The sequence below is a fragment of the Fundulus heteroclitus genome, chromosome 6 (assembly GCF_011125445.2).
Source record: "Fundulus heteroclitus isolate FHET01 chromosome 6, MU-UCD_Fhet_4.1, whole genome shotgun sequence".
Classification (NCBI taxonomy): domain Eukaryota; kingdom Metazoa; phylum Chordata; class Actinopteri; order Cyprinodontiformes; family Fundulidae; genus Fundulus; species Fundulus heteroclitus.
In genome coordinates, this window is record NC_046366.1 from 15,225,188 (window position 1) to 15,247,752 (window position 22,565).

The 22,565-nt window shown below is 47.9% G+C and overlaps 1 protein-coding gene across 2 annotated transcripts in view; it reads right to left on the bottom strand.

Annotated features, from left to right (window-relative positions):
• Nucleotides 1-22,300, bottom strand: part of ptch2 (patched 2) — a 28,115-nt gene extending 5,815 nt beyond the window's left edge. Inside the window, exons 1-18 of one of the 2 annotated variants that reach the window (XM_012878965.3) lie at nucleotides 21,683-22,297; nucleotides 20,432-20,624; nucleotides 11,784-11,973; nucleotides 11,608-11,677; nucleotides 11,413-11,504; nucleotides 9,079-9,187; nucleotides 8,696-8,782; nucleotides 8,476-8,597; nucleotides 6,906-7,053; nucleotides 6,003-6,134; nucleotides 5,766-5,921; nucleotides 4,850-4,942; nucleotides 4,612-4,737; nucleotides 3,429-3,816; nucleotides 2,808-3,332; nucleotides 1,460-1,602; nucleotides 1,195-1,375; nucleotides 812-1,092 (exon numbers count right to left, since the gene is read on the bottom strand). In XM_012878965.3, coding sequence (XP_012734419.3) covers nucleotides 812-1,092; nucleotides 1,195-1,375; nucleotides 1,460-1,602; nucleotides 2,808-3,332; nucleotides 3,429-3,816; nucleotides 4,612-4,737; nucleotides 4,850-4,942; nucleotides 5,766-5,921; nucleotides 6,003-6,134; nucleotides 6,906-7,053; nucleotides 8,476-8,597; nucleotides 8,696-8,782; nucleotides 9,079-9,187; nucleotides 11,413-11,504; nucleotides 11,608-11,677; nucleotides 11,784-11,973; nucleotides 20,432-20,624; nucleotides 21,683-21,829 — 3,183 coding nt within the window. In that variant the 5' untranslated portion in view covers nucleotides 21,830-22,297. Of the gene's footprint in view, nucleotides 1-811; nucleotides 1,093-1,194; nucleotides 1,376-1,459; nucleotides 1,603-2,807; nucleotides 3,817-4,611; nucleotides 4,738-4,849; nucleotides 4,943-5,765; nucleotides 5,922-6,002; nucleotides 6,135-6,905; nucleotides 7,054-8,475; nucleotides 8,598-8,695; nucleotides 8,783-9,078; nucleotides 9,188-11,412; nucleotides 11,505-11,607; nucleotides 11,678-11,783; nucleotides 11,974-20,431; nucleotides 20,625-21,682 lie in introns of both variants that reach the window. The other variant, XM_036138159.1, reaches the window with a different exon arrangement.
• Nucleotides 22,301-22,565: the final 265 nt, after the last annotated feature.

Sequence of the window (22,565 nt, forward strand, 5' to 3'; positions counted from 1 at the left end):
TACACTGGAAATGACAAAAGCAGTTTTATGGGCCGACCACATACGGGGCGGAGGGGAATCGTCGCCCGCTGGGACCATACTTGCATGCAGCTCTTGTTTGCTGTCTCAATCAATGCTGCTGAGGGAGTGCCGTACAAGTAAACTCTAGCCGCTGACACTAGCTCAATTGTTCTCTTACACATGACATCAACACATGTGTGTTCTGTTTTATGTTTTATGCGTGTGTGTGTGTGTTGGGGGGTATTTCAGAAGCACTAGTGTCGCCCGTATACACGGTCAGGTGGTTTCTTTCTCTCTGACTCACATGAACACTTACACTATATACTATATAGTATATGTACTATACACATATTCTGATGGATGACTTGAACAGGCCGGCGTCACAACTGGGCCAAACTGTTCTCTTCCTGTTTCTCTCCTTCTCCCTTTGACAAAAGCAGCAAGGGAGCTGGAGGTACAGGGTTCAGGAGGGTAAAGGCTGGTTTGACAGTTTTGCATTTCCTTTCTTCTAAAGCTGGGCAAACCTATGCTAGTGTGACAACGTATCTGTGTGTGTGTGTGTGTGTGTGAGAGAGAGAGAGAGAGAGAGAGAGAGAGAGAGAGTGTGGCCCATGCAGAGAAAAACAAGGGCCCCCACACAGTGTTGAGGAGCGATGCTGAGAGGAGTGAAAGGAAAGACGAATGAAGATTGCACGAAGGAAGACACTAATCATCTTTAGGACAGAAATGGGAAATGAGAGAATGGATGAGGGATGGAAATATGAGGCGATTAGGGGGGGCGGGTAGGGGTGTAGCAGGAGGGCTGACTTACAATGATGCCAGCTGTCCAGGGGTTGAGGAGGAGAATGGCGCAGACCAGGAAGGTACAGGCCAGCACGACGCTGATGGACAGCAGGAACCAGTGACGGAGGCCGATGTACTGCTCCCAGAACAGGAAGGGGTATCCGTTAGGGTAGTTGAGGACGCCCTTGCGGCTGAACTCATCGCAGATGGCGCGCACGCTCTCGATGGCCTCCACGAAGTCGCTCGCCTGCCGAAGGCCGTTCAGGTAGAAGGGGAACTGAGCAAACTCCAGCGGCTCCGCTGACGGGACTGAGCGATCAGAGGGAAAACATTTTATCAGATTTTATTTTCGGTCCGTACTGAGAAGCATTTAGAGTGTAAAAACGGATGCTTTTGAGATCAAACACTTACTGCGCAGATTTTCTCCTGTGGTGTCATACTTGTCGTGAATCCACTCCCTGGGGTGAGGGTAGAAGTTGGCCTGGGACGCGGCGTAGCCCAGAGGGTCGTTACTGACCCACACGGTCAGGTAAATGTAAAACACCTCCGGGGGGATCAAACCCTCGGCATCCACCAGCTTGCGAGTCGTCAGCTAACGGAGAAGGGCGATCAGTACATTTAGTTTTCCCCGAGACAGCGGCTCAAGCCACGACAGTGACATCTGGCTATCTGTTACCTGGCTGTGGTTGAAAGGCTCTTTCTTGGAGCCCGTCTGGATGAGCAGCTTGTACGCCAGAGCTCCGTCCTCTGTGCCGTTCCTGTAGCTGTCGGCTGTAATCCGGCCCGCCTGCCAGTCAGAATCAAAAGCCTCCTGCAGACCTACGCGTGAGGCAGAAGCACACAAAGTGGAAGAATTATTGGGGGTATTACCTGGAAATGCCTTGATTCCTAAAACCATGTAAATAGAAAGCTTTTCCAGATGTCTGTCTCCCTACGAGCTGACGTGCAAAACGTGAAATATCATGTTTCCTCTTTTTTTTCCCCCCACCTCACAGTTGGCCCTGATTGACCTGTTAACTATTACTTCCTTTTGACTGGGCCTTTGACACATTATAACCTAAGGACACCCCCCACACACACATATGTACACACGCATGAAAAGATAACCTATGACCTCAACCTATCGAACACGCCACCCCTGAGCCCAGGTGGAGGGGAGAGGGGGCGGGGGGGAGGGGGGTTAGCATGACTGAACTTTCACTCACCCTTTGCACATTCTCAACCCAACACCCACTGCTCACCGCATGCTGGTTTAGTAAAAAAAAAAAAAAGGAAAGTGTCGCTGCACACGATTGGTCACTTTTGAGGTTGAAATATCCTATATTTTTCCGATCAGTGAACGCACAACATCTGAGCGCTAACACGTTGCGCTGGCAACACACTTCAGTGTGGATGCGGCTGCTGAGCAAAGACGAATCGCAGTTATATATTTCCAGTGGCAGTGAAATGTATAAAAAAGCGAGCGCTTTTAGACCAATGTAATTTAAAATAAATTTTTTATGCCACGTGGAGACCTGTCGGGGGTTGCTCCTTACATAAAAAATAAAGACCCCCCTCACAGCAGAAAGAAAAATAACATACATTTGAATGCGGTTATAAAATCTTACATTATAGTTTTTTGTTTGTTTGTTTGTTTGTTTGTTTTTTGGGGATTTTTTGCGGCTCTAGTGGCTCGCTTTTTCTGAAAGTAGGCTGACAGGAAGGGGGGTAGAAGAGGGTGAGAGACATGCGGCAAAGGATCGCGGGTCGGATTCGAACCCGGGTCCACCGCGTCGAGGACTAAGGCCTCTGTATATGGGTTGCGCTACCTGCTGCGCCACAAGCGCGCCCCACATTATAGTTTTTTAAGAGAAATCTAAATCAGCAAGAATTGGTAACAGCAGGTCAAAGCTTCTCAAAAACGGGTCGACTATAAAAAACGTGATTTCTAAGAAACTGAACCTGTTTTGCTTAAAGTAATCCTCAGGAGGTCGAAGGTTGAAGAAAGTTTTTTTCAGATACTAATGTTCCTCCGAAGTTCTTACCTTTCAGCCAGTCCTGGAAGTAGTGCAGCCACATCCGGGGCAGCTTGTTGTCGCCATCTCGGACCACGTATCTGACAGAGTTGAAGGCGTTGTGGAGCTGAACCAGCAGCCTCTGGGATCGGGCGTAGTCGAACCCGTCCATGGTCACCAGGTACATGTTGTAGAAGGAGAAGTACTTGAACTGCGCGTCGATGAAGTCGTACTCCTTGGTGTCGCGGGGCACGATGTCGGTCAGATAGAGGCCGTCGTGAACCATGGTGGTTCCGTACAGGCTGAGGCTCAGGAGCCCCAGGAAGAGGACCACCACCGCCACTTTGCTCTTGGGCTTCAGGAGGAGGGGGGCGTACTTCTCACGAGCGAAGATGGACAGGTTCCAGTGAAGGAAGGGAAGCGGGACGCACTTCTTCCCCGATTTGGAGTCCTCCACTTGGGCCAGGAGGTCCCGTGTGGAGCTGGAGGTCGGGGTGAAGAGCTGGGAGCCGTAGGGGTCCGGCACAGAGGTGGTGCTCGGAGAAGGCGAGGCGGCTGGGAGGAAGAGCGGCATACAGAAAACAAGCGTTAGGGGTTGTGCTGAATACAACAGATCCTTTGCTGTATTGTGCTTCCAGAGGCTCCATGCACCTTGAGTCGGCGCGGTGGGGCAGACGATGATGGAGGGAGAGCTCGTGGAGATCTGCGAAGTCGGCGGCAGGATCGTGACGATGTGCTGGCCCGCCGCGTCGCACTGCGTGAACGCCTGCACCGTGGTCGTGATCTGGGTGCTGGTGGTGATCGTCGGCCCGGCGGCGTACTGCTGGGCGTGCGCGGCCCCCGCCCCGGGTGCGTGAGACTGCTCGCCGGCTTCCGACAGCTCACCGGGCGAGAGGTGAATGACGCGGTCGGCGCAGGGGCTGTACAGGCAGCAGAGGATGTCCAGGCGCTTGTCCTCGCGCCGGTGAAGGTCCAAGCTGAGGATGGCGGGGAAGATGAGCAGCACCATGGCGAAGTTGAACACCACCACAACGGCCGCCTGGGGAGGGAGAACGATGCAGGGGGGAGGAAAAGAAGAAAAAAAAAAACAAAGTGAGAAGGGTGCAAATTAAAGATGTATAAGCCCAGCTGGGGAAAGTCAAAACTTTCTTCTTCTTTTTTTTCAGGGTCTGAGAGCACAGCACAGCAGAGAAAATCCCTGCTCTAAATCAACAAGCCAGGAGGAGGTTAAACAGACGGCGCACCAAGAGAAAGAGCCGTCTGAAAGAAAACAAGACAGAAGAAGAGAGCACATATATGTTGCGAGTCTGAGCAAAACCATCAGCCGTCACCAGTGCTCCCCCCCCCCCCACACTCAGCTCAGACCCTGGAGCTCACATTCTATTATGTGGTTTCGAGTGTGAGCACATCTATGCGCGTCTGTTTATCTGTGCGCTTGTGTGTCTCAGACCACCCACGGTTAGTCACAGATCAGAGAAAACCGCTTTGACGGGCCAGTGATATACTGATCCATGGCTCCCTCCTCTCTCTGTCTGCTTCTTTAAGGCTGTTCACAGCTCTCCGCGCTCTGAATATTTCACGTTATACACACATGCAAAGACATGCGTCTGCAGAAAAAAAAAAGTTTTTTTTTTTTTTTTTTTTTTGAAAAGTCCCGGCCCTCGAGGTGCAGGGGGCAATAAAACCAGGAGCAAAAGCTTTCCTAGCCATGAATAGGTGTCACCTCTTTTAAGTTTTCCCCTTTCATTTGCAAAGGAGCTCTGGGCTTTAACATGTGCGCTTTCTGCGTTCTAGGGCGTCCGCGTGAGGGTGGTGTACAAACAAAACAACATACCTGCAGAGAGAACGCTCGCAGGGCCGGGATGGGCACCAGGGCGGCCATGAAGAACGCGATCATGTTGTTTAACGAAGTCAGAGCCACGCTGGTGCCGGTGCGACGCAAGCAGTCTCCTGTCCGCTCCTTTATGCAACAGAAAAACAAAACAAAAACAAAAAAAACGATGATTCAGAGAATAAATAGAGAACACACCAAAAGAGGGGAGAACGGTGTGGAAGAGCTATAAACAAATTACCTTAAAGGGGATATTACTTCCTGTCTCTGTGAATGAGTGAGCCAACAGAAACATGTCATCCACACCGATCCCCAGTGCCAGGAAGGGAAGCACCTGGGATGGGAAACACATCAGTGGAGGGCAAAGGGTCAGAATGAACATTTGAAGTAAGTTAACATCAAATTCTGGGCATTAAATCAAAGGAGTATCCCCCCACACATACTTTTAAGATCAAATTGTCCTCAAAACCAGTGGTTCCCAAACTTTTTTTTTTCTCCCTGTGAGCCACCCTTGTGCCACCAATGAAAAAGCCGGGGATTAATTTGCGGATGGCAAAAAAAAAACCCTGATTTGTTTATCGTTTCATTTGTGGTAAAACAGTCCAACAGTTAGCTTTTCTGGGACATTAACAGCCACCTTCTCAGTCTACATGCATGTAGACATCGCTTTTACAATCTAAAAATGTTTTCTATTAATCCTCCTGGAATTTTTTTTTTTTTTTACCTCACTCTGATCTAGACTGAAAACAGTTAATCACTAATTCTATGTTTGTATTCTCTGAGAGGGACATTTCACACTATTTCTCAGAGAAGCATTTTTTGTAAACATCAGTACTAGGGACTTATTCAACTAATGGATGCATTAGTTTCCCAAAGCATGTTGCAAATCTTACTGGTCGCCTGCAAAAGCTACCTCATGCCTCTACCTCATCTGACTGCATTGGAAAGACGTTTTAAACCCCCGAGAAAAGATTTACAAAGGAACCCCCATCCAACCACCCCGGACCCCACGTTGTTGCAACCAATACGATGTTTGTCCTCCAATTTCTGCACATTCTCTTAGCGTAAATGCCCTTTTAATCATACATGTATTCCCCAGGCCGGGAATCACAGCTCTAAACCGCGCAGCGTTGGGGGAACCTTCCTCTGTGGTGTACCTGTGTGGTTGCAGCGTTGAAGGAGAGACCAAGCAGAGAGCAGAGACCCAGTCCGGCTGCCACCGACAGGGCTACCAGCAGCACCCCTGCAAGTCCAACAGCCCCCTGTGACTTGGCACAGTCCCACCTGAGCATCGTCACACAGGCGTAGGCCAGCTAGGGAGAAGAGACGCTCGGTAAACACAACAGCTCCTTGCTTACACTTCTTTACGCATAATGACTTCATTAGGTAATCACCATGAGCAAATATCCTCCAGCCACCCTGATGACGCTGACGTCAGAGAAGGACTTCATGATGTCGTTGAGGGTGGTAGTAGAGAAGGCGTGGATGGACTGACTGGAGTTACCAGGAATACTCTGGTGGACGACCTGTAAAAAAAAAAAAACAACTGGCCGTCAAAACATGCTTTGCAGAATAGACGCAGAGAAAACCCCGAGAGGCGACGAACCCTATCCGTCTTCCCCAAGTGTCTGAAAGGGAGCATGAATGTGTTTTTACATGTGGCAGCGTGCGTGCGTGCGTGTGTGTGTGTGTGTGTCCCCGCAGAAAGTATGACAACCGAGGAGTAATGAGCGCAGATGCCAGAGGTTATGGGGTCAAAGGTGAAAAGGATGGGATCGCGCGGTTCGGGCGGCCACTCTCTGCAGTCTCGACGGCCACGCGCGCGCACCGACGCTTTCTGAAAATCTACCTGCGCGACATGAAGTCATCGCCGGCTATCTCAAGCAGATCTGCTCCTGTTATTTAATGCGTCTAGGAGGGGGTCTTGTGTCCCGGTCAGTTTACATTGGGACGTTTGTTACCCCTCCCCACCCCCCCCACCCTCTCTCAGCGTTGGGTGTCGGCTATCATAGCAACAGCTTGTTCCTATAACTAGTGCTCTGACAGAGAGAGATGATTGCCCTACCCCACACACACACATACGCACAGAAACCCCCGTGCCCTTGTTCTGCCCTGCGATTCACTCTAAGGGGAGCTGAAGACTGATGGGATTTGAATCCTGCAGTCAGAGTGCGCGGGCATGCGCGCGTAAGGAGAACAAAGGTACACAGGAAGAGGGACATGCCTGAAAAACATCTTAAGTTTCCAAATAAACTTTGTAAGAAATGTGTGGCCACGCGATAGTCGAGTGTTCACACCTCCACAAACTTCCTCTGCCAGGACTCGAGGATGGCGGTGGCCTTTTCCTCGTTCCAGTTGATGTCGTGGATCTCGTAGTCGTCTTTGAAGTGTTCGTAGAGCTGCTTGGGACTCATCAACAGGAACATGGTTTGGAGAGCCTCCGCACTGCAAAGCACACAAACAATGCGTTAGCTGGGGGTGTTTAGCATCATCCGTCTCCTTGTCGGGTGCTTTGGAACGGCGTTGCCTAAAGTGCCAACAGGCCACTTTGGAAGGACAAAACAGCGACACTACGCACAGCCACAAAAGCAGGAATATCGGTGAAATATAGCATTAATGGTACTTACTGTATTAAGGGAAAACAGGGGAGATGTGAAAGATAATCAATGGACTAAACCCATACCAAACAGCAAATATATTCTGAATAATGTTTGGCTAGACTACCGAACATTTTATACGTTGATATAACGAGCTACTTGGTGTTGTTTTAGTGAAGCACGTAGCATGTTTCTGTTAATATCTTTCGTTGACCTATCCAAAATAACACAGGGCTGTTATTACCAGTGAGTAGAATCATGGAAATCCCTCTATACTATTTTATGCAACCATTTTATGTATCGCCTTGAAAATTCCTATTTACGCATCCGGATTTGTAATTGTTACGTCAAACGAAATGATGTTTCATCACATCTCTCTGTCTTTGATTTCAACAGTTTACAATAGCTCAGAAACAATATTTTTGCATTATAGCAACAACTTTACGGTATTGCTCCAGTAGCGGCGGCTGGTTGTTGCATTCTGTTCACTGACGTACCCTCCAAGCAGAACACTGAAGCGTCCCATGCTCGTTTTCTGGCAAAACGGATAAAGGTTGTTTCTCGATGTTCTTCTATATAGCTCCACAACTCTACATAGGTGGTATCTAGTATATTTGATTGTGTAGAGGCTCCAATGCTAGATGGATCCATCAGCACAGCAAGCACACAAAATATACAAAAAAAAAAAATAGAGACCAGTCACATCAGATAGTAACCCACTCGCATACAGATAGAGCTAAAATCCTCTTTCATTCAAGCCCAATATGAGCTCCTGTGAGTCTCTGATCACTTTCACTGATATAGACTACAGTATACAACAAAGTCACAACCCAGGTAAGCAGGGACATACTGGCCATCCAAAACAGCCCAAACAACCATTTTATTATTTATTTATTTATTTTTTATCTAACTATGACTACTAGAAATGTTTTTTTACAATAATGGCAAAAATGTTGCTTTAAGAACAATGTTAAAATGAATTTAATATCTCAAAGTTATGTAAAGACCCTCCAGTGTTGTGTTGTTTAATGACCTCTAGTGGGCCCAAGTTTGGAAATAATAATTTTGTTCCACTGCAAAAAAGAAAAGTGTAGTAAGCCATAAGGCTTTATTTGGTTGCCAATCCTCTTTAAGTAGCCAATCAAATACTGGGTTGAATCGAGAACCAGATTTGTCTTGGCTCTGTGGCCTTCTGGCATTTGTCTGCAAAGTTCACATGGGTTAGACTCCAATCTGCTGTGCTTTTCTTTTTCCTCTCACATGTACACACCTTAGTAGGGTATCCTGGCTGCTTTTGACCCGTCCTCCCAGGATGAGCTCCTCCTGCCAATGCATGAACTTCTGGCTGAAGCCATGGCATCCACCCTGGAGGCGCCCGGCAATGTCCGGACTCTGAAGAGGCGGAAAATTATAGGTTTTTATAAAAGTGATGCTCTTCCACTACAGCCTTATATAACGCCTACAGTTAAGCTTTTCAAGCATGAACCCACCTCTTCCTGTTCCTTATTGGGAGCACTGAGAGGGCAGTCGGGGTCTGACGGGTCGAGGCACGGCCTGTCCATGTAGGCGTGTCCCACCTGAAGAAAAAAACAACAACAACAACGTTATAAAGGCCTCGGTTTTTCAAAGAGCATCTATTTCGATAAGTAGTGATGTTTTTATTCCATTAATTGTGCCCAGCGTGAGCTACTCTTTCAGATTTTTTTGGTGTTATTGCATAAAAAAACCTATAATTTCGTACTCCTTTTGACGGCCCCTGAGACATTTTACCCTGAGCAGTGAGCCGCACTGCCAATGTCCAAAACCGCAACGGTTTATAGGTAAACAAGCGATTCTTCCTTTTAGTAAGTTGGTGTAGGTTTCAGTGTCTTACTTGAGCTTTGTCCAGCATCTCTTTAAAACCTTCCAGGGAAGTGTACTGGCCCAGTTCTTCCATCAGCTTGACAGGATCTAAATTCATCCACTGGATATCTGGCATGCCCCTGCAAAAAAACAAACAAAAAAAACAACATACTCTTAATGGTCAAGAATTCAAACCAGTTGAAATATAAAAATCCTAACTTGCCGAAGAAACTGGAAACTATCCGATCCCATCGCCGCTGCTTGACTCGCTAATCTTTATTGCGAGCAGCAAAACGCCTAATCTATTCTCTGCTTTTGCTCCTCTGCTGCACGGGGGCCACGCAGGAGGCAAGCTGCAGATACAGGATAAAATAGCGTTTATTATCCTGTTTCACGCCGCCACAATACCCGGGGAAAAAAAAAAGAAAAAAAAAAAAAGAAGAAGGCACGGTGGCTGCCTGCTCACTTCCATTCCTCAGTGCCCTGCACCGAGTCATAACAATTACCTCTGCCTCTCAAACATCTTGATAAGGAGAGCACAGGAAGGGAGAGGGAAAAGTAGATTCAGGGATGAGCAAAGGGTCAGGAGGAGTCGCGCCATTTCCACAATACAATATATATATAACATTCTGTTATCTTGTTTGCAAACTTTTTTTTGAAAGTATAAATTAATGTCATTAAAGTGAGACAATAATGGATCTTTGCATTCTATTCTATTCTATTCCGACAATTTTAATACTTAACCAAAGATAACATCGTTGGTTAAGTATTTCGAACCATTTAGATCTTCAGAAATGATATTTTATTGTTGGCTCATTATGTACCTTTTGTTTCTGTCATTTGGGATAATCAAAAAGAATCACCAGGAAATGAAATAATTCAAACATACTTTGGTTTAAGAGTTAATCTCCATCCAAAGGCTCCTGAAGAGGGGGTCCTCTCCTATCCCCGCATACTGGCCTCCCATTTTGCTGCTAGTTGCAAAGACACTCCTTTATCAGCTAGTTTTTGCTTGACTGAACCAGGCCTGGGCCCTTTTGTTTTTTTCGTAGATTTCTGCTTTTTTTTGTTCACCAAAAGTTTTTCTGCCCCACTCTCTTTTCTTCACGCACTCTTCCTCGCCCTCTTTCCCAATCTGTCTCCCTCCGATTATGGCCTTTCTCCTCTCTAGTACTCTGTTTTCCTTGTTTTTTGTTTTTTCAAACACGTCTGAATGAGAAGTCAACAAAAGCATCGCCGTCCACGACCCTTCCTAATTTTCCCCAGCTCTTTTCGCGAAACACAAGCGATAATCACTTAATAAACAACAACAGATGTCGCGAAAACATTGTGCGGATTACAGGAATGCTCGGATGATGTTTGAATCATCAAAGACCCCACTTCTCCCGTTCTTGTGTGATCGCCCCAGCCAACTGGGAGATGCTAAGGATGGGAAACTTTGTGTTTGTTTCTGTGTGCGCTGGCTTGTCGTGCAACACGGCACTGTCGGCTCAGATGGATGCATAAACAAAATATTTCTTTGCGTAGAAACATCTGCTGCGATCTAAACATTCTTCTTCTCAAGTGCGCGCTGAATTGAAATATCACTCCTGACGGACAAAAGGAGGAGAAAAAAAAGAGAAAGAGAGAGAGATCTCTTTCAGCGACTCTATTTCTCAAGAGAACTTTGTTCCACCAAAAAAGAAAAAGGGCCTGAAAAAAAAAAAAAAAAAAAACTTGAATCTGCGAATACGCCCAGACTCCACTGTTAACCGTCTTGTAGCCTCTCTCCGTCCTTCTCGGGGGACTTGAGGTTTGAATACTGCCCATTTTATTTGTTGGACAACTTGGGAGCCGGGAGCCCAGGGCATTACCATGAGAATGCCGAGTGTTAGCCGTGAGCTGACAAAGCCACCCCTCCACCACCGCCGCCGCCACCCCCCCCCTCCACCTCCCTCCTCCTCTGGGGCCCCTGCACTGATGGACACTCACTCGTAAACTGAAAGAATGCTTACCATTGTCTGACCCAAAGGGCTCCCCTGCCACCGCCACTGCCTCTCCGCCCTCCGCACTACCAACCAACAACCCGGGTTGCCGCACCGGCCATCTCCTCTCCCTCGTTTCGCTGCATCCCTGCCTAACCCTTTCTCTGTCGGGAGACCCCCATCTCCCTCCCGTCCTTCTACATTCCCTCTCTGGACCTTAAAAAAAAAGAAGAACTTCATTGCTGCCCACTGACAGACTCCTCAGAGCTCAACTGTACGTCTCCATCCCGCGAGTCGTGGACCTCCTGTTGGATCAGACGGTGCTCAAAGACAACCAAGGGGGCTTCTATCGTGTGTCACGGGGGGAAGGTTTGTGTCGGGTCAGGTATCCCGGGACTTACGGCAAATAGGCAGAGCCTCCTTGCAGCTTGGCCCCTTCCCAGAAACAGTCCAACGGGGTGATTATCATACACGGGAACAGCTTGTCAATCATCTGGGATCAGGAGGTGAGAAGGACAAAACAGTTTAAAACCCCGTGTATCAGTGAGAAACGTGCGCCTCAGGGAAATAAAGCATTAGACTCGTTGTCAACTTACCCTTTCAATCATGACATTTTCTATAATAGGAACTCCTGATTTGTAGCATATTTTATTGAGATCCCACGATCTACGAGAGACCAGAAAAGGATTAGTTTACGCTACCGTTTTTTTTTTTTTGCCGAGAATCACCGGACGCAGGTAAAAAGACGGGGGAGACAAAACCCTCCACTCACTTTCCGAACAGCGACACCTGCACCTTGCTGGCGGACAGCGCCGCCTCCATGTGAACCAGCAAAGCCTCCGGCGTTAAGATACTAGTGCCCTCTTCCTTCGGGGTCTGGATGAGCATCTGCGAGGTAAACACCGACTCCTCTCCCTGCTTCTCCCTGGTGTAGCGAAGCTCCGTGCTCACCCGGCTGCCAGCTAGAAAGCACAAAAAGGAAAAACAGTCTGTAGATATTCTTCACATAGATTAAAGCAGCACACATCCGAGGCATGTTGCAGTTTCTTCACGCTACATACACTTATACAAGAACGGCGCACGCACGCTCATGCATATATATGTATTGACCAACGCCCTTGGCCTTCACCAGTGTTGGTTTTGAAGGCACTTCACACGAGGCAGCGTCTGGCCAAGAGAAATGACTAATACGGCTTCTCATTGGTTCCTTCTGTGAAACAGATGTGCCCTGTTAGTTAGTAAAACCATGCTTCTGATGCCCCCCCCGCCCCCCCTCAAAAAAAAAAAAAAAAAGAAAAACTTCTACTGTAGCTCTCGTAGCAGCAGATAGGGACTCAAACATTCTGTGTGAGCAGAAGCTTGCATGAAAACACATTTCTCTCACGCAGAGAAAAGACCTAAAGACAAAAAAAAAAAGAAAGACTACAGAGGTGCACCAGAAGATAAAGGAAAATGACATATTTAAGGAAAAAGAGGCTGTGATGAGCAAAAAGCAGTCAGAAGGAGCGGGTAGGAGGGGGGGGGGGAGCCGGAGAGAAGAAAAGTAGAGCTATGCTGTGCTGTGTGGTAGACCCCAGCCCCCTAATTACAGGAGGTTGCCCTGAAAAGAGTTTGCCAGCCGGGGGGATCTGCGCCTGTGCCAAGTGGACATGAAACATGCCGAGCTGGATCACAGAGAGCCTGTCTGCCCCTCTTGCTGTCCCGCTACATGACAACCCCGGAGAGAGAAAGACAAGGAGGGGAGGTGGGTAAGAGAGAAAAAAAAAAGGGGACGAGGAGGCGAAGGGCTATCACCGTCTTAATTCCAACTTTTTTTTTACTCTTTTACTCACTTCCACTGTGCCGCGCTCAGTTATGGCTTTATCCTTTTTTTTTTTTTGATAGCCTATATTCCTTCCCCTTTTTAACCCAAACTGCTTTGCTATATCTTTCCATCTGTCTAGTTTTTTTTGTGTCTTTTTTCCCCCCCTTACGCTCCCTGCACCTCCCCCCCCCAGCACCAGAGCGGGCTGCTATAATTGATTGGGAGAAAAGAAAAAACAAACTACGCAGCCTACGGCGCTAAAGTGTGAGATCAGGTTAGGATTTTTGGGGCCTTGGAGACAGAAGTCCAATATTTCCAGGCTTCCCGTTCAGGGCTTTAATTATATTCAAAAACACCCAATGAACTTATTTCTTGCTTGGATTAGGCCAGAGCTTCTCAAAAATTGGACAAATCCGACTTTTAAAAAGTTTTATTCTGAGGCATTCATACATTAGAAATGAGTTACAGTGTCTGAGTTTTTTGGAGACTCGTGTGTGTTTTTAGAGATTGACATCTGACTTTCCAAGAATCCTTTTCACACTGTCGTGTACCTGCACTAAAAACAGATATCCCGCTGAGTGCAAATCTGGGATTCGACTTCGCTCGGTTTCCATCCCCACGCAGCTTCCCAATCAAAAATGGCTACTACAAAATGGAAGCTTTTCCGTTTGCAGACCTCTCTCTGACATCTGTTAAAACCTTTTTTGACGTTTTGTATGTTAACCTCTGCAACACGGGGTTTTGATCCCAACAGGAACTGGGTGGCTTGGAGAGACTCTGGCTCTGTAATTACAGGCCTCCTGAAGTAAATTATAGCTATTTGTGTCTCGTTCCTCCCATCTGGACCACCCAGGCGGCCGGTCCTCTCCCCTGCTCCCCTTCTCGCCTTCGCTCCTCAGTTCCAGGTCCGGCCCCAAAACACCCAACTCTGCAGAGCCGTCACAGGGAACCTTCTCGCTACTGCTCGAATCAGCTCAGCTCTTCTTCTTCTTCTTCTTCTCTTTTTTTTTTAACCTTTTCTCCTTTTTCCTCATCCTTTGCCCTCCTCTTTCTCTCTATCTGAAGTTTTCTGTCTACCCTTTTTCACTCTACCCCCTACTTTCCCTCTCCACTCAGCCTCTGTTTCCAACAACCTTAAAGAGACAGCTCCCCAGAAATGTTCCCACCCTGGGAAGAAAGATCCTTTGACTGTGGAAACACGTGAGAAGTTGCCTATTTTCTCGTGCTCACAACACAGAAACATGACTTTTTGGGGTTTTTTTTGTGATGAAAAGCAGAAGCAAATTCTAAGTACATAGATAAAAAATAAACAAATAAAAATCTTTGGCATTTTTTAAGAGCCATAGAAATCTGAGGCGACCATGTTGGGCGCAACGTGAACTTGTTTACCATTTTTTCCCCAAGCCAAGACGCTTTCAGCGTAGTTCTGGTACTCGGAAACTAAAGAATAGAATAAAACGTCACAACAAGCCCCGACAAGTTTTCACAGCCTTTTGTTGACGAATTGCTGCGTTTTCGTACCTCAGTCATTTCCTCCCTACCTGACCCTACATCCCAAAAAAATCTGAACATCCTTAATTCAGAGGGGCTTATCACACCTGAGCTGATGCCAGGCCCACATTTCTACACTGCCGATCCTGTTCTTGCCTTCGTTGGCGTCTTATAGGCCTGGTGCCAGTTCCAGACCTTGCCAGGTCAGACCGGGCCACCTTCAAACTTCAGTGTGGTAGATTAGCTGGATTAGGGGGCCCCTGAAAGGCCCCACGCTGCTACGGAGGAAGACCCAAAACGAAGAAGGCTTAAAGTGACATGTATGCTTTCACTTGCTACATAGTTGTTGTTGTTGTTGTTTTTTGCCTCATTTATAACACGTGTCAACAAGACATGGAATCTTTGTTAGATTTGAAATAAAGAAATTCAAGAAAAGTTCATTTAAACCAACATAAAACTCTATCTAAAGAAAAATATTGGATACAGATGGCCCTGAATGCAACAACCTTTTTTTATATATATATCCAGACCCATCAGAATCCAGACTGTGGACCTGGGAACACCCATGTACCATGGCATTCCCCCAGCCAGGGTGCCTCCCAGCAGATGGGCCGTTCCTCCATACAATCCTTCAGTACGGCTCCGCACTGAATGCAGACCCTTTGTCATTCAACCCTTCAATTTCTTTCAAATGTTTCCCAACAAACAGCAGACGTAAAAAGGTCTCTTTTTTTCTTTTTTTTTTCCTTTTCCCCCCCAAATGGACCAAAACTTTCCCAGCCCCGTAAAACAATGCCGGAACCGGCCGTGGGAGGGTGAGGCTCGGTGGGGGCGAGAAAGAGAAGCTGGTGTTTTGCTGTCTCACCTATAGAAATACAGTGTATCTGTTCACGAGTCATCAAGGATACGGTTACTTTGGAGGAGAAGCCTATATGGCGGATAAAACTGAAAAAAACAACAGCCATAATTTCTCCTTGGTGTCATTTCGCTGCTCCACTTTTTCACACCTGTCCTGCAGAAACTGTATCAACGGCCAAGACAACAGGAAAATCAGTTTCACTTACATTCCATTCAGATGTGCCAGCGGCGTTAGCCGCCACACATAAATTTCCACCACGGCTGGCATTTAGGCACTTTCCATTTCCATATGTATAGGCTTGCCTCTGCTAATTATGCTAATCATGGGCAGTGTTGGCCACTGCGAAAAATAGTCACATTAGACACTCCACTGACCGCTAATACTGCTTAATGTGTGGTTGAAACATACATTCATCCCAGCCTGAAAAGCAAAATTTTTCCACGTTGCTGGTCTCATTCAGATGAGAAATGAATTTATTGAGCCCGAGGAGGATTTCTTTTTTTTTTTTTCCTCCCCTTCCCAAGTCCAAAGAAAATGTCCAGTCTGTGTCTCTCCGTCGCCTTCTCTCTTTACTTTTTATACTTTAGTGGTGTAGAGACAGACGCAATTGGTGCAAACTCTAAGGTGACTGGTGTTGCTTTATCCTGTGCAGACCAGAGACAAAGCTTTCTCTTCAGCAAAAGGAGAAGGGGCGCCGCAGTATACTGAGGTTTTATTATGTTGCTCTTAATGAAGATTGCATCCAATGTTGCGAATACTTGACCGTCCAACGTCAAGTTGTCATTTCTAAGCTTCGGATCCAAAACGTCACAAATGACCAAACCTTTTAAGCTGCACGATATAGCAAATATCGCAACATCCAAATGTGCAAAAAAATGTCATCACCTACGACTGACAGCATGCAAAATTTGATAGGCAACTACATTTCCAGAGCCACGCATTCACACTCGACGACGCAAGTAACATTGGATCGTTCATTGGCTTTGAGATTCCGATCCAGATTTTGGAGACAGGGACACTGACGCTTTTGGACAGCGGTGAGGATTGAAATGAAAGAGAAGAGTGAAGAGCATGTAGACAAATCCCAGATTTCACTACTAAATTAATGTCATTTTTGAGCTTGAGAAAAGGGCTGTAGACAAATAAACGAAGGTGATATTCTGTCTGTCATCTGCATTTGTACATATTTCTGTTTGGAGAGTGTTTATTTGTTAGAGGGTGGTCCTGGTAAACGTGCGCACATGTGTGTTGGTGGTAGTGGATGGATGGACGGGGGTGGGTGGGGGGGGGGTATAACTGAGAAAAAGGGTGGAATGAGGTAGTGTTGAATTGAAGGATGGAAGGAAGGGGGTGAAGTAAACATGTAGAAGTGACCCAGGTTGACTCTGGTCTTGTTTGTTCTCTCTACCAGTGAGGTCCCGGGCCCTGAACGCTGGGAGTTTATTTATCTAGCTGGGGCACCACCGCGCACTATTCACCTCCAATAATGCCTCATAGAGCTCCCTTTCTCTGTCTGAACTGGGCCGCTGTGTGCACTCCCATGAATTATAGCATTTACCTGCCGAGCCGCTCCGAGGTTTGTTTAGAGAAACAGCTCCAAACTCCCCGAAACGCCGGCGTGTGCGCTCGCTCGATTTGCGTAAGCTCAGAAGTTTCTCTCTAAAGCGGCCCCGCTCTGTTTTGATTCTAATCAATCTAGTTCTTGATCTCCTCCATAGCCCCCCCCCCCCCTCTAATTTTCACATGCGAGCTGAAACCGGCGCTTTCGGTGCCTGCGCATTCACACCCATTTGGACCGCGTATGGTCTTTACCTCCCCCCTCTTTCCACGCTAGCTTTTTTTTTTTTTATGGGACATGTGGTGCGGCTGCAGGGCCCTGTCTCGCTGCATTCATATTTGGACAGCTTGAGTCTGTGTATACGTCTGTCATGCCTCGCTCCAACCCCGCCAAGAAAGATGAGTTTAGTTGATGTCAGGGTAAACACCGCCTCTTTTTTTACGTGCAGCCTATTTTTTATTTTTTTATTTTTTTTTGGTCCCCCACTCTCTCTTTTCCAAACAAGCCTTTCAAAATGGAGAATAACAAGCAGAAAAGAAGCTAGTATCTAAACAAAGTAAGAAAAGAAAGCCGTGTATGCTGGTAAACCTTTTAGGCTAAAGAAAGCAAACGGTGTAGCCGGACTTTGTTGGGAAATAAAGAGATGCGGGAGACAGTCTAGCTAGCAGTTGATGTTTGTTTAAGTGGGTGAAGAGAAAATGGCAGCAAAAAAAAAGAGGGGGGGGGAAAAAAAAAAGCGTGAGCAAGCCATAAACCTTCCACCCTGTTCCTGCCCCAACCCCCCTATTGTTTCTACAGCATCTCTGTCTTCTTCCTGCACCTCTTTTTATGATCTTTCCTTTCTGGTCGTGAACAATAAAGACCGCTGACCAGGTCACAGCATCGGCTCGAGCAGAATAGAATAAAGTGGTAGCAGAGTTCAAAGTTTAGACCTGGGAGACGCAGCGATCTTAGGGCCGGGGATCGAAATCGGCCAATTTTTATCTTGAAAACTTGTGTTCGAATTGTTTTCAGAGTGACAAAAATAAAAGCGATCAAATGAATGAGGATGTATGCTTTGATGCACACTGTACGGACCAGGTGGTGCATCCCTAATTTAAGATTTTTACATTAAGGTCGAAGGACTCTCTTCGTCGTGGCACTTTTTAAAGCCACCTCAGTCATTCTCTGTGAGACCTTGCCAGGAACGGCTCTTAATCCCTCTTTCAGACTAAACACCCCGATGCTGCGGCTTGTACGTTTCACCTCCCCAGGTGTGAGGCTGAAAATTGATCCTTCATCTCGTGAGCTGCATGTCCACCACGTCGCAGACGCACGCCGACACTTGAGTTGAACCAAAATAAAGACTTTGGTGCCCGAATGCAAGAAAGAAAGAAAGAAAGAAAGAAAGAAGGGCAAAACTTTTCAACGTTTCTGTCACTTCTCCTTATGTCTTGCCATCCTTAGACGTAGGGCTGCTGTGCTTCACGGTGTTTTGGTCCTGGAGAAGGGAGGAAGCAATTAAAAGAGCCCCGGTGGCCTGACTTCACAGAGCAGGTAGAAATACAAACAGACGCAGGCAGGCAGGCAGAAAAGACAGGAACCTCGAGCTGAACGCGTCAAAAGGTGAGAAAGGTGAGAGGCTTGCGTGTGGATTAAAGTTTGAATCTACGATGGGAAGCAAAGTGCATCCAGCGCATCCAGGGGCGGCGTTAAATCCCAGCTAGTTTGCTCCGGACAAATTAGGGAGAAAACAAGGCATTTTCCTTTCAGCTGCGACACAACGAGCGTCATTAAAATCCACTCAGAGGGACGGAACAATATTTTGAGCCTATTCCGTTTCAATTCTGCTGTTTTATTTGTGAGCATGTCGTCCCCCCTCCCAACATAAAAAAAAGAAGAAAAAAAGAAAACCCTTCATGTTTTCTGGCTCTCATACAATAGTGCATGAGTGTGTGTTGTGCCATGTTTGTGTGTGTGAAAGAGAAACAGAGAGAACTAACCTCTCCTTGTTACCGAACCACTTTACTCTCTATTGAGGCCCTAGCAGCTTTGTCAATGGGCTATTGGTGGAAACAAGGCAGGCAGAAACTTTAGAAACATGGCCACAGCCTCTTAAAGGCACAGCGCTCCCATTCAGCGGCAGCAACCCCCCCACCATTTACTCCCCTCCCGGGTTCGGCTCTCCGGACAATCCCGCAGCACAACAACTGGCACACAAACATCTAAACATCTCCTTTAAGGGGGCAGCTCGGCCAATTAGCCCCAGAGGTAATCCCGAAGGTCTACGCCAACCAAAAAGGGGGGGGGGGGGGTTGGAAACAGTGGCACATCTTTCTGTTGTTGCCGTTTCTCTCTCTCTTTTTTTGTTTTTGTTTTCTCTTTCGTCGAATATTTTCACCCCCCCAGATATTAACAAACGGCGTGTTTTTTAAAGCGTGCCCTCGGAGGAGCTTATTCAAATTCCTGTGCAAGTCAAGCGTACGGGCCGCCCAACACTTCTTCTGCCGACACCAAGCGGTGTGCATGAGGAGGAGGTGAGGAGGGGGGGGGGGGAACTCCTCCGACACCTCCGCGCCAGGCCCTGTGGGAGCCGCCTGTTCCTGTCCTCCAGTGACATGGTGGGCTTAAAAAACCCTATAGAGTCTGTTTATATTCACCAACTGCTGTGGCGCTTTTAGAGCGTTCAAAACAGGTGGGTAAACTTCAGCTGCATTCACTTATATTTTTTCTTCTTACTAGGAGGAGAGAAAGAGGAGGGGAGGAGAGAAAGAGGAGGGAGGGAGAGAGGGAGGAGGGTGGGGTGGGGGGGGGGGTTTCAGGGAGGTGGTGCCTGCTTGCCTCTTGTTGAATGGAATCCAAGAATAGTTAGGGACCACACAGGGAGCTGGAAGGAGGGGGGGGGGGGGGGGGGGGGGGGTCAGAGCCCTCAAAGATGGCTAACCATTCACACAGTCCCATCTGCTGCGGGGATCAGGCCCCGGCATAGAAAGCCTGAGGGTTTAAAAGGAATTTGGCCAGTGTGAAAAAACTAAATGAGGGCTGCCTTTGCCTCTGAAAACGAACTTAAATCTAAAAAAAATAAATAAATAAGAAATGCAAAAATGAAAATGCTAAAGACGGATCAGAATGGGAGGTTTTTCTGAAGGAAGCTTTCACGGTGTATAAGCAGTAGTGCGTTCCTCCGTGACAGAAGAGGCGGAAAAAGCTTTTTTTAAAGGCGAGGTGTCAGCGTTCTGTCGTCAGGAAAAGCAGCGGTAGCAAATTGCCACGCAGGGGGTCGGAGAAAAAGGCTGACCTTGTCGCACGTTGCCATCTGCAAGGCAACTATATACAGATTCACCATGTAGACAGGTAGAAATGGTAGTTGGGGGGGGGGGAAAGACTGCGACTTTGCTGACGCACTTATCAGAACTCCAGCCAGACAAACCAGAAGCTCTGTCACCAAACGTACACCCTCCCATGGCACCAAGGTGACACTGATATGGCCGCCCCCCCCGCGTCTCTCCGCCAGCTATTATTGTCATTCAAACTCCTGCTGATGGAAAAGAACTGGATCTGTCAACCTACGAAGCCTCACGTCAGCAGCCGTGCGAGCCAAACCCAACGAACAGCAGCACGGGTAAAGACTACGTCCATCACGCAAAGCACATCCGTCCGCATCCGTCCAATCCGCAAAGCACATCCGCAACACAGACCGGTGGCCCGGGAGATCTGTCGAAAACTCACCTTCCACCCACAGCTGCTCGATGTTGGTCTCGATGGCTGCCACCCGCAGTCCCACAGACAGAGCCCCGAACACCAAGAGTCCGATGAAGAGGACCTTCCCGCAGTGCCTCTGGATGTGGCAGCCCAGAGAGAACAGGAGGGCCTGGAACCTCGCCCGGATCCACAGAGGAGCTTTCTGACCTACCGCCTTTCCCTGGATTTCAGACAAGGGGTTAGAAAAAAAAATAAGAAAAAGAGAGAGAGAGGACATTATTGCAAAGTTACAACGTGCAGGGGGAAAACAATGCAGCATTTAAAAAGGTTTCCTTTAGTCCTATAGCCAAGGACAACAGAGCAGTGGAATTTAGATTTCTTTTTTATGCATATAACAAGGAATTCAATGCACAGGCTGGTCCTCAGGGTGCATTCAGAGACATTCGGGGTGAAAATGGCTCATTTAGCTGAAACTATTACAGTGTACTATAAGTTATATAGGAAGATGGTAAATAGAAACCACCTGAAGCTGATTGGCGATACATGTCTAAGACACAACGGCTTACAAACAGCCTTCCGGCTTCTAGAAACCATTCTGTGTTATGCCTTTCATCATCGCTTTCTCCTCAACAGTTTCACTTAAAATCTGGTCCAATCCGCCTCAGTGTGGGAGCCACTGGTTAAAAATGTCACTGCCGCTGCTGCTGCTGCTGCTGCTGCAGAGGACATAGCTCTCTGGTGTTGTGGTTTCTCTCAGCGGTGCTGAAACACGTCCAAGCAACCGGGCGGTCCAAAGATGCTTTGTCAGATCAAACTCAATCAGTGAATTCCTCTGCAGGACCCACCACATTTGCAAACAGACCGGGGGCCAGTTGCGCTGCTCTCCGCTGGCTCGCACAGAGCCGGGAGGAGGAAGAGGAGGAGGAGGAGGAGGGGGAGAAAGCACGCACTGCACGGCTGCAAAACAAGCTGCTCCGCTGATTTGTCTCAGGGACGAGCATGAATGAGACGCCGCAGGTCCATTCAAACCAACAGCTGTTATCACATCAGACTGACTATTTTTTTTTTTTACCCCCAGCATTAAAGCATTATTGTTTTTAAACCATCCTCCCCGTTCCTGATTCTACCAGGGGCTCTGGTGGGACCCACCACCAAACCGTGGTCCACACATGCGCCCTCAAATCGCGTTACATGAAAACAAGAGCCTTTTTTTCATTCACATTTACCAACTTTGAATGAAAGCAAATCCGATCTAGAATTGCGGTCAAAATGCATCACCTTTGAGATCTGTTTAAGTGCAAAAGCGGCGTGGCAGTAGCTGGGTCTCCGCTGCAGGTCCGGGTGCGCAGGCGGCTGGGAGCGCGTATAACTCGGGGGTAAATCTCTAAAGACGCCGGACCCTGGGACCCCGCGATCCGAGGCCATAGTCCAAAGAGGGTGATCGGGGCGCGGAGCGGCGTGAAGGGAAATCGATGCTGGGAGTTCAGAAAAGGCGACGGTAATCCAACATAGACGCGGAGCGCATCCAGCGCCGCCGGCGACAAACTCGCTTTTCTACTCTTCCGCGGAGCCAAACAAGTCGCGAAACTCCATCCCGACATTATGCGCCGAAATCCGTATAGATCCTTCAGTCTTCATTCGTCCCGAGAGTTGGAGAAAAAACTGCGTCTCAGAGAGGAGCCGTAGTAGTAATAGTAGTAGTAGTAGGAGGAAAGCCTCGCAGTCTGAGTCCGCCCGTGTCAAGTCTAACTCCGATCCCGTAGCGCTAACATTTGGAGAAGTTCGCCTCTCGGCAAATCCTGAAAAGGGAGGTTTGATGGAAAAGTGCTCCGGCTCCCATTGGCCAAGGAAGAGGCAAATTACTTTGCAAACATCGCCTATTATTAGCTGCTAAGCAACAGCTCACCAAAGTGGAGAGAGAGGGGGACCACCCAGGCTGCCGCTGCCTGGGCTGCAGGGAGGAGGGAGGGAGGAAAGGGGGGAGGGAGGGACGGAGAGAGGAACTCTTTCAATAAACTCTGCACGCACGCACGCACGCAGGCGCGCGCGCGCGAGCGAGCGGGGTAGAGAGAGGAGGAGGGGGGAGCACTCACGCGCTCGATCCCCGTGCACACACCCCGCTCTCCAGCTCGTCTGTCCGTTTCCCAGTGGCCTTCCAGTT